Consider the following 15,205-nt stretch of genomic DNA (forward strand, 5'->3'; position numbering starts at 1 on the left):
GATTCAAAGATCGCAACCATTCTTCTTCAATTGACGATGTCGGTGGATTATGCTGAAATTATTCAATTATTTAATTTGTTGAGAAATATTTCAGATTAGAAAAAAAAAAAAAAAAAAACTAAATATTCGGCGAGTAAAGTTTATCCTCAATCAGTAACTACTTTTTCGTTTTAAATTGTTATATGAATTAAAATGTAAATTAAAACATTCCAAGCAAAAGTTGGGCATCACGTGCAATAATATCGCTAAAAAAGTTGCGAGCTACACCGAGCTGTGCTATCTGACGTGAGATAGACTGATGTTACATTTGCTCTTTGCTTAAACCTCTTTGCTTAAACGAGTACGAGATAACGAACCTTGAAAAGTGGAGTTTCTCCTCGGGCTGAGATCGGCCCGCTAATAAGAGGCGTGACTCCACTTTCCCGTCGACGATTTTCCACCATTATCGCCGTCGTTGTTGTCGTAACGGCACGGCGCCGGTTATCGTCGCAAATTGCGGAGGCGTGTTACGCACGTGCACGTGCATCGCATAAGCGAGGCGATCGTGCCGTAAATTGTCGATGCCGATGATAGATAGAAGGCGACGATAGGGTATACTGTAAACGCGCCGGCGACGGATTTGCAGTCTGCATAGCGTAAGAGACGCGGAGGTGCGGATCCTCGATAACGCTCGCGTGGAAATTGAATTCCGCCGGAAACGAAGAGAGACTTGGTTACCCACCGACCAAACTATACACTGTTCGGGCGTCGCATCGGGAGTTGCCAGCGGCGGTGAAACACGATACACGATCAGCGGTGCGCGCGGAATTCCCTGACCGAGAGCCGTTCGTATGTTTTCACGGAGATAAAATTGTACAATTCGCGACCAGCTAGCACTTCCGGGTTTCCCGCGCATAAATGCGGACTAGACTGCATTAATCCCCGGTCACAAAGGATGCGCGCGAGTGTCGAATCCTGCAATGTGCTGCGACAACCCGTGAAAATTTACCGCGCAGTTCGCGCAACGCCGCAGTCCGCATCTCCGACCAGAACACGCGGAACTTCGAAAGTTAACCCTTTACACCCTGCGCTTACTCTGTCCCAATTACGGTGTTCGGAGCGGATGGCGGTGACGTCGTATGCGCAAACTCGTATATATAAACGTAACAACTATCTGTGTATAAATTGTATTTGCACTCGCGTGCATAATGTCCCGAAATTCCTCTCTCTCTGTCTCGCTCTCCCTCCCTCTCTCTCTTTCTCGGTGAAGCTACCGCCGCGTTGCATCGTCGCATCGCCGGGCGAGTCCGTCGTATTTGCGCAATCGTTCACGTTCCCTCGCGTGTGTGCAAACAGAATGCATACCTGTATACACGACAGAGTATGTACAGCCGCGCGACGGATCCGCATTTACGTGCAACCAGGCGTTGTGTATCCCCGCGGAGAAGCTTACGTATCGCGCGTATTACGACGACGCATATTTTGCAGCAACCGAGCATTCTCGTCCGCATTATATCCTTTAAACGAACCACATGCCGCACACCTCCGCGCGTCAATTCTACCGAAAAAAAAAACAGATACAATTTTTTTATCCCCAAAACATTCTATTGTCTCAATACAAAATTGAATCTCTTTTATTTTTATTTTTTAACCATCAGGCAGTACAGTGGGTACGTATAATTTTTACTTAAAAAAACGAGGAAATCTTTCGTTTGCATCCCTCCTGCGCGTATTTTATTGACTTTTCCTCGTCGCTTTTATTTTTGAACTTAATTAGGGAATTAGTTTCTCAAAACAAAAAATATATATATATACATATATATACCCGGATTATATATGTAACTTACGTGGATCATTTTTGAACGCAGGGAACGTCCATCTATTTTTACACGCCCTTTAAATATTTTTTATTGTCAGGTATAAATTACGCATGAGATATAAATAAAGATTTAATCCATTATAAAGCCTCGGAAATCTGGTCTATCAAAAATTTTCGCATAAAAACTGATAAAACAAAAGAGGAGTGATAACCTATATTGCGCGCGTAAATAGTCACATTTAACACGTTAATCGTTAATCCCGGAATAAACGCGCGAATTTTTTCATACGCGATTGCACGAAATGCATTTTACAATCCATTCATAAATCATCATTGTGCATGCTGCATAAAAAAATACATTTTTGTTTCTCTTTTCGTATCAGAGAGATACGCATACAAGGGGACTCTAGTAATTGAGTTACCAGAGTTACAATAACATTCTGAGTTAAGATAGATAAAAGTGGTAATGAAAAATCTTTCATTGTTTAGTATGATCTCTATACCACTATTCTGTGATCATATTTTTTCAAATAATACCAATGCACTTGCAAAATGTAACTGTATCTCTTTTTATGGAATCATATACTCTTTTTAACGTAAATCGATTCTTCTCATTATTCTGCAAATAAAGGTATCAGAATAAAGTAATCGGAAGGTCAATATTTTTCCAAATATTGCATATTTTATATCAAAATTATTTTATTGCATTAAGTGCTGAAATATACCACCGTGACAGTCTAAATATTCTCTTACACATTTTTCTACGGTTTTTATAATATTTTCAAAATGGTCACTAGTTACATTAGAATAAGTTATGGTAATTCGTTCTTTCAAGTTATTCTTTGAAATAAATTGCTGCGAATACAGATTATATCCTTCAAAAACTTTCATAAGAAAAAACTATTCCGATTACCTTACCTTAATATTTTTTGTATGCAGAATAATGAAAAGAATCAATTCACGTTAAGAAAGTATATGATTTTATATAAAAAAAAAAAAAAAAAAAAAAAAAAAAAAACGCAGTTACATCTTTCAAGCGCATAGGTGCATAGTTGGAAAAATTATAATCACCTAACTGAGTTAGAAAGTGAATACAATAAAAAATTTTCCTCTACCAGTTTTTTCAATCTTGATTTAAAAAAGAGCTATAGCCCAGGTCAGTCATTAGAATATCGCAATATTTCGTCGGTCACATCATTGGAACTTGAAATCGTAACATTATCTTCAAGGATAATTCGTTCTAATTAACTGAGAAGCATAACTTATTAATAATTCCGACGACTCAGCACGAAATGGGGGTAATGGTTTTTCGATTATGAGTCTCCGAGACATAAATTACATCTCTCGCAACCGGTCCGGGGGTTAACGAGACTTTAAGGGAGATCGGAGAGACGAGAGACCCGCCGCGCTGTATAGACTTTTAGAGCGATCGCCTTTTGCGTGCGACAACCGTTGACACCGCTCGAAAGTTTTCCCATCTTCATGTCATCGCGCGCATCTCGACCGTGAAGTTTTCGAAAGCTATTCTAATTAACGACCCGACAGCTTCCGGGGACTTCTTAACGCGGTCGAAGAGGACGCAGACTTTTCGGACTTTTACGAGCGATTATCGCAAGGAGGCACGTCACGCGACGGCTAAAAAGTTGCGCAATTATCGCCGGCTGTTCGCCATTTTCGAGTAACGCGTTCGACCGCCCCTCGTCGACACCTTTTAATCGCGCAAAGTTATCCGCGACGGTAACTAATCCACCGCGAAATTTCGCAATGACATTGCGCGAACGCGCGTCCGACATTTGATGGCTTGCAACGACAATCGCTGCTTTTAACAATGCATATTATGGCACGTTCGCAAACGAAACGAACAAACGAAACAACTCACCTCTGACAGTTTTCTGAAATCGAATCGACGACCTCGGAAAACAATTCCGTTGCTTGATCAGAATCACTCGACCGGAACTAGTTCTCCAAGAAAAAAAGTTTTTACGCTTTTTTTTATTTCCGCCACTTCCGCTCGTAAAGAACAGCGCGGTGGCCTGCGAGAAATAACAGCGGAGACAATGGACTCGAGGTCGAAGGAGAAGAGAAAATACCTACGCTATCCTGCATTGGTCGAGATAAAATCACGGGATCGTGAAAAATCGGTCGCTATCAGATCGCATATTTCTTCGCAAATTTGGTTTTTTTTCTCGCTGTTATTCGACCGACAAAGATCAACGAGCTGATTTCGGAGCCACGGGTTGTATTTTATTCGGAAGGATCTGGCCAACCGGTCGATCGGAACTCGGCGCGATGAGTCGACGACGGGGATTCCTCGCCTCCGCCGAGAAAATAAGCAGAGATTACGTTCTCGTGGGATAAAGGCAGTATATATCGAGATGAGTTTTCGGAGCAACTATTTGAAAAGGCGCACTCCTCTTTCCTTCGCCTCTGCTTTTTCTCTTATCTATCGATACTACCACCAGTCCGAATGATTAAATGGAACAACCCCGGAACTCAACGAATTAAAATAGCTCAAGCTAGATAACGCTATTTTTACGAACACTTCTCGTATAAGGTACATTCGTTCGCTCTACACAGTCTACACATAAATCGCGAGGAAAATGGCATAGTTCATAAGAACATCATATTTTTGAAAGCCCTATAAAAATTTCGCTCGTACTCAAATTATCATAAAGTATCAGCTACTCAATTTAATTTTCTTCATTTACGTTAGTAACTTAAAGAGCGACAGGTACAACTGCATGTATATTTTTTATTTCAAGCATATTTTAATAAATTCGGAGCATTCTTTGGAAAATACCGAATTAAAGAATTAAAAACGTATTTATTTAACTAAGTTTTCACACGTGCACGTTGGCATCTAATATATCTCTAATGAGAACTCGAGTTTTGCGAAACCCATAATTTTAGTTCGAACGATGTATTACAGATCGATTACCCTGCGGCGCGCGAAAAATTAAAATTGCAAATAACACATGTCCCGGGAGATTACACAATATATACCGCGCCGCAAACGTACGCGTCCCTAAAATAAGAAGGGTCGTGTTTAAGGCAGTCATTTTGATAAACGCCTCGTACCTACCCGAGACCCGACAGTCAGTTGGCAGGCGCTCCCCTGGTGAAACGGCAAATTTGAATAACGGCGGAGCGTGAGGGAAGCCGAGCTCCGCGCCGGCATTAATTCAAGACACTCCGTGCACCGTACTTACGGCACGCGATTAAACACAGCCTCGTGTCTCGCGTCTCTCGGTACTCAGTGCAACCGCGCAATATCACATGTTTATACATCTGTCCTATATCCTATTTAAAAATTCATCGTACCTCGACGCAAGTTTCCCCCCGATATTTGGCGAACTGCGAACACGAAGCGACTGTGCTTTACGTCGCGTCCATGTACAGATACGAGAAGACCAAAGGATGAGACTACTCTAACCCCCCACCCCCAACACTCTCAACCCCTCTATACCTTATACACCTATCTCTCAAACCCATCCCCCCCCCCCCCCCCATGAAACGAATCGCGAGCAGAAAATATGATATGCGAATACGGAATGTATTTGAAAGCGAAAGAATATCGCGTCAGTTTGCCAAGCACGCGTCGATTGATTCGACAATTTCGACTTTATCGCCAGGACGAGCGCGAACGAAACGGGCGGCCAAAAAAAACGCTAACCTAATTCAACTGCTGGAAAATAGAGCTGAGATTACGTTAGCATGTGGTGACAGAGGTGGTGACAGCAATATCACTGAATTTCTTCGACGGTACCTTTCGACAGTCCTCGACGCTCCCATTTACGAGCGTGCGTCGTTGAGCCGCAGATTAAAAAAACTTGTGCTCGTCGCGACGGAAAACGTGCATGAGTAACTTCCGAGGTTATTATCGAATGCAGAAGAAAGGAGAGACGGGGAAGTGTCTGGATGAGAGAAGCAATGTATGAGGAATATATCTGGAGAAATGGTGGGTGAAAACTTGCAAAAATCTACTGTCCATACAACTTCCTGAACACGTGCGACGGATATATAGCTTTTAACCGAAAGTCTTGAAACCTAAACTACATTGTGCCATCTTCTTACTTTCTTGTGGCAAACGAGAACAGAATAAACGGCATCTTAAAAAATTCCAACTAAGTGGTAGAATAATAATTGTGACAGACGCGTGTTCAATCTAAATATTATTTTTTATTTTGAGCGAATACGATCTTCATTACTTATTCGAGCCCCAACATCTCATAACTCAAAGAAATAAACGACAAGTTTGTTTTTCGTTGATTATTTCTTAGTCTATTTAACTGTTATTTCTTTTTTTTAAGCCATAGTTCATTTTTTTGAAAAATATAAGTGACGCAACTTTTTCATCAAAGCGTCATATTAAAAATTAAATTCGATTTGCTTTTATCGGCTTTTTATAATCTTTAGATCGTTCATTATAGAGTTAATCGCTGATACAAACAGTGCAATATGTAACGCGGCGGCACATGGCCAACAGTATGTTGAATGCTTTACACAGTAGCCTCTAAAATTTGCATTCTCTATTACAATTGATTTTCCCGATATTTCACTGGCACGATTAAATGCGTACGTGCTGCGGTAAAGTAATTTCATATTTAAACGATAAATACCACGGCGGTTTCGGGTGCCGCGGCTAATCCTCGTTCCAAGCGCATTTGTACAAATTAACGCGATAAAGCGGATCATATTATTCAGAGCGGTAAATTTTTTCCCGTTCGAGGAAAAAATTCGCAGCACGGAAGATATCGAGAGATTTACTTAAGGGAAACGTGAAAAAGGCGGAAAATGGAGAATGGTGAACGACGGAGAAAAAGAGCGTTTACATTTTGGTTGGGCGTGCTCTATCTTTTACGCCCAGTAAACCAGTCAGGTTATTAGGTATTAAGTATTAGGTAACTACGTCCAATTAACCATTCTCGGCCTTCAGATCAATTAGCCGATTCGAGTGTATTAACCAAAGAGAGAGTGTAAACTCGCACATTCACGAAAGATAGGTCGTGCATAAGATTTTTTTGTAGCCGGCGCAATATTTTTCTAACTCTGTGGAAATTACTCGTTAAATGAGCCACGAAATGGCTGTTATGCCGCTGGCATATGCGAATAATTGAACGGGCCGCGAGAACCAACGGCGACTCGTATGTCACTCCGAATATCCGCCGCAAATCAATCGCATGAAAAACGAGAGAATTTTCGTTCCCATCGAAGTCGCGTGACCCGTTGCTATGCTATATATATCTCCCAAACTTTCTCGATGAACGATGGTTCCATGTCGGAAATCGCAAAGTGCTCGATGGTGCTCGAGATAAACACGAAACTGATGTCTCCCGAGATACCAGTCGAAACTGGCGGTTAACTGGATAGCCGACCGACGCGAGAGAGGTCCGGTAAGAAGTTGAAAACGGAGCAGCGTACAGAGGATCTCTCAATATTCAGAGGTGTTGCGCATCACGTGCAAAAGGCTATAAATTAATAGTCCGAGTTTAAACAAGTCTTTTTTTGTGGCGTCGCGCACGAAATCCCGGGGAGAATTGTTCCGCCGACAAAACCTCCCACGCGAATCTCATTTGCATAGTTATAGGAATATTTCAGTCGACCATCGCCATCGGGGTCCACCGCCTCGTCAACTCCGAGAAATAACGAACGGTTCGCGAGCTCGTGATCGATCATCGTGACAATCGCCGACGATTTGTCTCGCATAATTACGCGCCTCGACATTCGACGGTTTGTCTAGGGAGTCCAGGTCTCCGCGAGCGGAGATGTCTGACGAAAGAAGGATTTTATTTTCGCGCAGATAAAAATATCCCGCGAAAACAATCTGTCCCGGGAAAAACGCGGTGTCGAGAAACTTCTCGCGCACTTTTATCAGTCCTCCGGGAACGAGAAAAAGTTGCGGAACTACCGCGATCGGAATAATATCCTGATTAGACAAGCGAGAGATCACGTGATATCCGGTACAGTTAGAGTTCTCCTCACACGGAGATGGGGAAGCTTCGCTGCACTGTTTGCGAAAGTTAATAGTATACTTGGGACGACGCAAGATTACCATATAAACCGCAAAACTCTTCATGTTCTCTCGCAGTTCTATCGATCCCGAGCGTTCGCGTCTCCTACGCCCTTTACCCTTTGTCTCTTCCTTCATTTTGCGATAACACATTCGGTTCAGCTGACGTGAGGAGCAAAGCGCTTTGCTTGCGGCACGTGTACTTTAGAGGGTAACCCACCACCTGGTTATCAATTAAGATTGCAATTCCAATAAAACATTTTAGTGAAAAAATAAAATACCTTCGCTTTGGAGTAAACTTCAAAAAAGCATATCGACTACATATCTATTTCCCATGTGTGCAATTTTAGCACGTCGAACCAATATTTTCGCCAAGTTCGCTTTTATCGAAAAATCCCCTTTGACAAACGTGTTCTGCGTGAAATCGAAATTTAGGAAATAAATCGACAAGACGTTTATTAATCTCCCTTCTCAATTTTCCCAATTTTTTTCTTCGACCGTCGCAAAAAAGACCGTTTAATAATCCCTTCGCTTAAATACAGAGGTTCGAAGGGAAACTTTCGTTATTTCAGCAGCGCGCATCCGTCTTGGGGGAACAAACGCCGTTATCGATTGTCTTTCGCGGTGATATCAGTCCCCCCCCCTTCGCGCAAATAAATTCAATCCACCAAACGGATCGCCTCTGCACTGCGACGACCTTTTTCTTTTTTTTTTAATTAGTCAGTTTTAGTTGGGATACATTTTCGTTTCACGTCTGTCCAAGTAAACGTGGAGGAGAGCGTAAAAAAAGAGACGTCCCACTTCTCGTGCGCTGACGTAAAGAGAAACGATTCGGACCCACCCATCCGCGGCGCCGTATAAAAATTTGATCGCTTTCACGGGACAATCGGGTTTTTCAGTGACACGTACCTCCGTACTGAATTTACCGAGTAAATCCGTCGTGCAGTAAATCACACGGCAGTTGATACGAGCTTGGGTGAACACCGGAGAACAATAATTCTCCGCCCCGCTCTCTCAGCGACTCTTTGCGTCGCGCTTTTTCTTACCGGGGGGCACTTTTCACGCGCGGAATAACCCAATTTTGCCCTATACACACGTCGCGCGACCGATAATTAATTACCTCTCCAAATGTTCCTTTTTGTTTCTGTTTCAGTCACCGAGAAGGAGATTCGTCAATGGTAAGGTTCGGCTCTAAGAACGGCAATGGGTTATTTTACGAACTTTCGCTAACTTGGACAGAATGATTAAGGATTCCGCCGACAATCAGAAGAAAATAATTTACGAGAAAACTGATTTAATTTGCCAAATTAAAATAAAAGATTATTCGGACAAGTAAACTTTAAACAATTTTTCCCGTAATTTCCAACCATTAGTAACATTGAAAAATTTTTACGTTAATTTTACTTAAATAAATAATTACTTATACGAGAATTATTATGTATTACGTAGGCACAAAGGATTCCTGAAAGATTGCCCTGATGGATTGCTGACAGAACAGGTATGCATTCTTTATATTAACTGTCTCTTTTCTTTTAATTTAAAAAAAAACCGTTGTTGTCGTGCAAGTAAAACATAAAGTAAAAAATCAAACTGATATACATAACTGAATGAGATACTCAGGACGGAAAGTACATTAATCATATGTCACGTGGCAACAATAACGCAGAAAAGGGTTAATCACCCCACAATAATCAATAGCGAGCAAAAAGCTCGTGATGTACATGGCGCTCGCGTGTGATTTCAGGGCTTCATAAAGATCTACAAGCAGTTCTTCCCCCAGGGTGACCCGTCAAAGTTCGCCTCTCTCGTCTTCAGAGTCTTCGACGAGAACGCCGTGAGTTTCTTGTCACGTGTGTAATGTAAACGTCGTGGTTTTCCGCGCATCCTCATGCTTTTCAAATTCGCGTTCGTCAGCTCGCGTGCAGGAGCGATCACGCGATGTGCTCTCTCGACTATCTTACTCAAATTATTTTCCCTCCCCTTCGCTATACGGCCGCTGCCTCTCGCAACGTCTTTATTTGCCGTTTAACTGCCCGGTTAAGCGTTTATTTAGTCATGACATTAGATAAGAATAGGCTGTTAATTTACATCGCGAGTTGCACGCTGTACAAATTTACGCGCGCGCGCGCGCCAGGACCGAGATAATCCGTATTGATCATCGCGCATGTTTAATCAGCACTGGCCTCGCTTCCCGCAAGCAATCGAGCGAGCATTGACATTCGCATCACGCGTCGAGTATATTTATTGAAAATATTGAGAAATATCGGAGACGGAAATTTTCTTCGGATTTCTCTCATGAGACTATTCGATTTGCGAGCCGGGAGAAAATACGAATACCCAGGAGAGGGAAACCTATTTGCACAACGTATCGGCCGACAGTTGCTCGACTTGCAAACCGATAGCTATCCCGCCTTTAAAGAAACGCGATCGCAAAGTGATCCTCGAATATTCCGCGATCGATAGCGGATAGTGTCTCGCGTGCGACAAAATAAGGATATGTCGAATTGTTGTTTCAGGACGGCACGATAGAGTTCGAGGAGTTCATAAGAGCGCTCTCGGTGACGTCGCGCGGTAACCTGGACGAAAAGCTTCACTGTGAGTATTTCGCCTTTTATCTACCTCGAAAAACGTCCCTCGTATTACCTACTCGAATGTGGGAGAGTTCTCTCGTGCGCTACCTTGTTTACCCATCTACTTTAGGTACCTACGTTGCGGACAATTGCGCCGGGATCGCGCAGCGAATTTTTGATTTACCTAACGTGATTAAGTCTTTAAATTCAACTTTATTTGAGGAAATAAAAAGTTCGCCGCTGATAACTTTGCATAAAAAGAAATCAGACAGCAAAGAAATCAGAATTGGTATCAGAGATGCAGCTCAACTTGTAACTGCTTTTACATTTCGATGAAAATAGATAAAAACTGATAAAATTGCATTCAATTAATATTAAAACGAGATAATCGTTATATTTGATTATCGAGCAATAAATTAATATCCACGTTTCTTCGCAAATTTTATACTTAAGAAGGATTTGCAAATTGCAATCGTTATATAGGTACATAAAATTCGGGACGACCTGAAAGACGATAAAGTCCCTCGATTGAGAAAACTGTTATCAATGAAGGATCACGATCCGAACAAAAGTAAAGAATGAAACATATAGCTGCTTTTCGCCGAGAATGTCGCGATCGGGATATCGTCGGAGAGACAGAACTTACAAGCTCGCGAGAGAATCCTGCGTGAAACGTGAAAGATACTGTTTCTCATCCGAACAAAGCGCACCTTCGGATTTTTGTGTCCTTCCAGAAATTTCAGTAGCAGAAGTCAATCGCATTTTTCTTCCTTTTTCCGTCTCTTTTCAGGGGCCTTCCGTTTGTACGACGTGGATAACGACGGCTTCATCACGAGGGACGAGATGTACAATATTGTCGACGCGATATATCAGATGGTTGTAAGTGCATCCCTTTCAAATTACTTTTCGGCCTGCGAGAAAGCTTTCGAAACGTTTTGTCGTTCGCTTCTCAATTTTGTTGACTCCTACAATGCATCTTCCTATCAATGCCTATCCTGCGATTTTCTCAAAATAACATAACACTATCTCCGCCCTGTTGACGTCATCTGTTACATCTAGTACTGAATTTCACGACAATCACGAATTTGTTAAGTGTTTCTGTCAAGTGTACCTATGTTGTTCGACAAAATGAGAAAATCGTACGATCTATCATCTTAATATTCCATTGCTTATTCGCTTATTCGATACCTATGATTGTTCCGCTTATTTCACGTTTATATCACTGTGTTTCGCCTTACTCGCTATCTATAAGTGAGGTCACGATAGCACAAGATTCCCGTGCTCGCTTAACAACTTGCTAGCTGCGATGCAATCGTATATAATGCATCGCGCGCAACGTGCTCAATATCAAGTCAATATTTTATCCGAATGGGCTCTTTACATGTAACCTAGCGGAAGTTATAATCCTCTTCTGCAGTTTCCGAACGCGGCAGCATGCTACAAGCGAGTTAGCAAACGTAAACTATAATAACGTCACCTTTCCCCCTCGCCGTTGCTCCGGGCGCGACATGTATGCGGCTTCTTTTGAGCTATAATGCATCCTCGTATTATGCAACGCGCACTCTAATCTTTCGTCGGTTGTGACGTCTACCGAAACTTTAAAGCCCGTATTTATTAACCGTTACTCGCGAATCTCGTTTCGAATATCAGCCTGAAATACTCAGGATGACGTTTCATATTTTGGACGTGCCGTAGTTTGATTAGAGGTAAAATGAGAGTGCTTGGATGAGAAGCGAAAACAATTATTCACGTGTGCGAAACCATTAAAGTGTTATACACATTGTTACGATTGTTAGAAGTTTGACACGTTTGCCTCGCAATTATTCGAGGTTATTGATTATTCGATTGGTACGTTATGCACGATTTTATTACGTCATGTTATACTTTGCTTTAATTAATATAACATCAATCTATATTCTATGTAGTAAATAAATTATAAAACTTAAAATAAACGCCGTGTAAAGATAAGTACAATTAGTAATGATTGGCGCTTTTATTAATTCGTTAATTTAATATATCGTGTTCAAATTCAATTCAAAATCTTCTCCTAAGCCCGTTTTTCTCAGCACGAAATGAAAATTAATTAATTCATCACTTACCAATACGATGCGCAGCGGCGAAGTTTTGTGGACTTACGTTGAGACTACGTTGATCTGTAAAATACAGATATAAGATCCAAATTATAGAAACTCCCAAAGTGGCCAAAGTAATTAAGATTTCAAAGAAATAGTTATTGTACAAAATTTCTGTATTCATTTCTCAACTGAATATTCAGTCAAATATAACAATAAATTTATTCATTTATACGCCACTTCTAAAATAAATAAAATTATATATAACAGTAAATTTAATTACTATTACTTCAACAAATAGTATAAATAGGTTAATAATTGCTGTTTCAGTAGAAAAAAATTAGACGTGGCGCCCGTATAATAAATAAGTACCAAATCTGTATATAATTTTCAAAATATCTTCTATAACTTTATAAGATTTTGTGAAAAAAAAATTATTTTCTCTTTTTCAAGTATAAATTATTAAAAAATATAAGATATAAAATCATATGAATAAAAAAATCTCTCTTATTCTTATCTAAATTATCCAAATAAACGAGCCAAATAAACGGGAAACGAGTCAACGATTAAAAGGAAAGATAGATAATATATAAATAATAAATTATACTTACTCCGCAGTTGCTCCGCCGTCGCCCGATGCCTCCCAGGCCTCCTTTCCTCGGTTGCAGTCACAACACTCGCGAAAATACTGTTAATTATGATTTATTAATTAATCGAATATAACAAAGACTACGACACTTCGCGCGAAACTTTTTACGGCACTCTCGAAGTTCAAAAGTCGAGACATGACGCTTACGGCACTTTGCCCATACTTCGAGCCGCACTCTCCAACACATGGAAAGCGTTCACCACGTACGAGCCACTTAACGACTTGTGGCAACGCGGTGTCCGCGCTCCTTTATCAGGATGTCAAATCCTCGAGGGTATCATAAGCCCCCAGCGAGATCGTAATATCTCAGTCGAAAAAAAAAAAGAAAAGGAAAAGAAAACGAGGACCGAGCACGCGACAATTTTGGACAACGAAATATTTAATTATAAAATCCATTAAAAATGTATCGTATTATAGAATTTATTACATTTGAGTGCCGAATATTTCGCTCAGTGTGCACAATTAAGTTAATTATTAATAAATGATCGATAAGTACCTACGGAAAGCGGCGAGTCCCCGTTAATTGAATCGCTCGAGTCGACTGTTCGCAAGCGCGATGCGAGATGAGAGTATGAGAGATGAGATATGATCCGCAAGCGTCGTTAAAGGAGCAATTATTACCCGGAAATGCTCGACGGGACAGCGACTCGCGATCCTCCGCGATCCCCGTTCTTCATAACCTCGATTTCGATTTCAAATCCAACGCGTCGAATAAATCGCGCGATAATTGTTGTCCATAGGCTCGATCACGTGCGAGTCATTAGCCGCCGGAGTTAATTAATCGCTCAAAACGGAAATCGTGCGCGGCAGTAATCGTAACGATCGCGTTTCGAGGGATAATAACGCAGTGACACGCACTACTTACTACCTGTCCGCTTCACTTCAGCGTCGCCGAATGACAACATGGCGGCGCGGCGAGGGGGGGGGGGGGCGTAACAACAAGCGCCAAGGCCGGCCAAGGCCACATACCACAGTGGTCCCAAAACATCTAACGTAAAAAAAACGTTGAAAAACAAACGTGCGTTCCGCTATTTCAAGTTGATTTCGGCAAATATTAATCGCTATAATGTTATCGTCGCGCATTATTTTACGGACTCGTTAGCGTCATTCAAGATAACGATTTCCACTCGATGGGAATTTAATTTTGGAAGCTTATTTGTTATGTTAATTCAGCAAACATGTTGCAATTTATTTAATACATATGCATATTATATATACATGTTAAGTAATTTAATGTGTAATAGTTAAAATTTACTATTGACATGTTTATATTGTTTTTTTCTTTTTTTCAGTAAAAATTTGGACGCTTGATTAAAATTGAATTTGAAAAGAATTCCTAAATTAAAAACAGAAAATTTATCTTTGTTTTAATCAAAGCGATATTCATGTAAATTAATTCGTTATTACTCTTTTCCCAAATATTTACTAGTGAGGATAAAATTATGTAATTTTAATCAATCAAAAATTATGTGATTTATAAATATTGTTATTTTTTAATCGCAAATAAATCAGGATAATGTAAATATTGCTACAAAAAATAATAATTTAATTCGTAATTTAATTTCATATTTACTTCATCCCTCTATTGATTTATTAAAAAATTGGAGAAAAATAATAAAGACAAATTAATGTCCATAAATACTCTTCGATTAAAATAAAAATAAACTTCTCATTCGCTTCAAATGAATATTTGATTGAGATATTGATTGATGTATGTTTATAAAAAGTTAATTTTCAAATAATCGTGATTTGCTCACTGATCGATATGCATGCAATGCGAGAATATTATAGTCCAGCACTATTACTCTACACATAAAAATGAAAATAAAACGATAATAAAAATTAAAAAAAAGTAGTATTCTATAGTCTCTCGTTGCACCAAATTTGCTGAATTCAAATCAACTTGCGTCCATGTAGGTAATCGTGCAATTCTTTATCTGAATATTCATTGAAGTTATTTAAATGCAATTCTTTTCTCCAATCACATTTCTCTTCAGAATTAATTATTAAACCACAAGAACCAAAAAGTTCAGGTTTTATTTTAAGACAAATTTCATTTAAATTTCTCACTTAAGTTTCTCACAATTAAGTTCTTTCTCACTTAAG

The 15,205-nt window shown here is 40.3% G+C and overlaps 1 protein-coding gene and 1 long non-coding RNA gene across 7 annotated transcripts in view; one reads left to right on the forward strand and one right to left on the reverse strand.

Moving 5' to 3' along the window:
- The window catches only part of LOC139822050 (uncharacterized), an 83,836-nt gene extending 69,848 nt beyond the window's left edge, over positions 1-13,988 (reverse strand). Inside the window, exons 1-2 of the long non-coding RNA XR_011734431.1 lie at positions 13,062-13,988; positions 12,478-12,531 (exon numbers count right to left, since the gene is read on the reverse strand). This is a non-coding gene — a long non-coding RNA (uncharacterized lncRNA). The remainder of the gene's footprint in view (positions 1-12,477; positions 12,532-13,061) is intronic.
- LOC139822048 (frequenin-2) overlaps positions 1-15,205 on the forward strand; it is a 56,055-nt gene that overhangs the window by 18,816 nt on the left and 22,034 nt on the right. For all 6 annotated transcript variants that reach the window (XR_011734430.1, XM_071793566.1, XM_071793567.1 and 3 more), the window contains 5 exons: positions 8,962-8,986; positions 9,258-9,306; positions 9,553-9,642; positions 10,325-10,403; positions 11,169-11,257. Coding sequence is in view for 5 of the 6 variants with exons in the window: in XM_071793566.1 (XP_071649667.1) it covers positions 8,962-8,986; positions 9,258-9,306; positions 9,553-9,642; positions 10,325-10,403; positions 11,169-11,257 (332 nt within the window). In the remaining variant the exon portion in view is untranslated. The remainder of the gene's footprint in view (positions 1-8,961; positions 8,987-9,257; positions 9,307-9,552; positions 9,643-10,324; positions 10,404-11,168; positions 11,258-15,205) is intronic.

This window comes from Temnothorax longispinosus, chromosome 11, assembly GCF_030848805.1.
Source record: "Temnothorax longispinosus isolate EJ_2023e chromosome 11, Tlon_JGU_v1, whole genome shotgun sequence".
Lineage (NCBI taxonomy): Eukaryota > Metazoa > Arthropoda > Insecta > Hymenoptera > Formicidae > Temnothorax > Temnothorax longispinosus.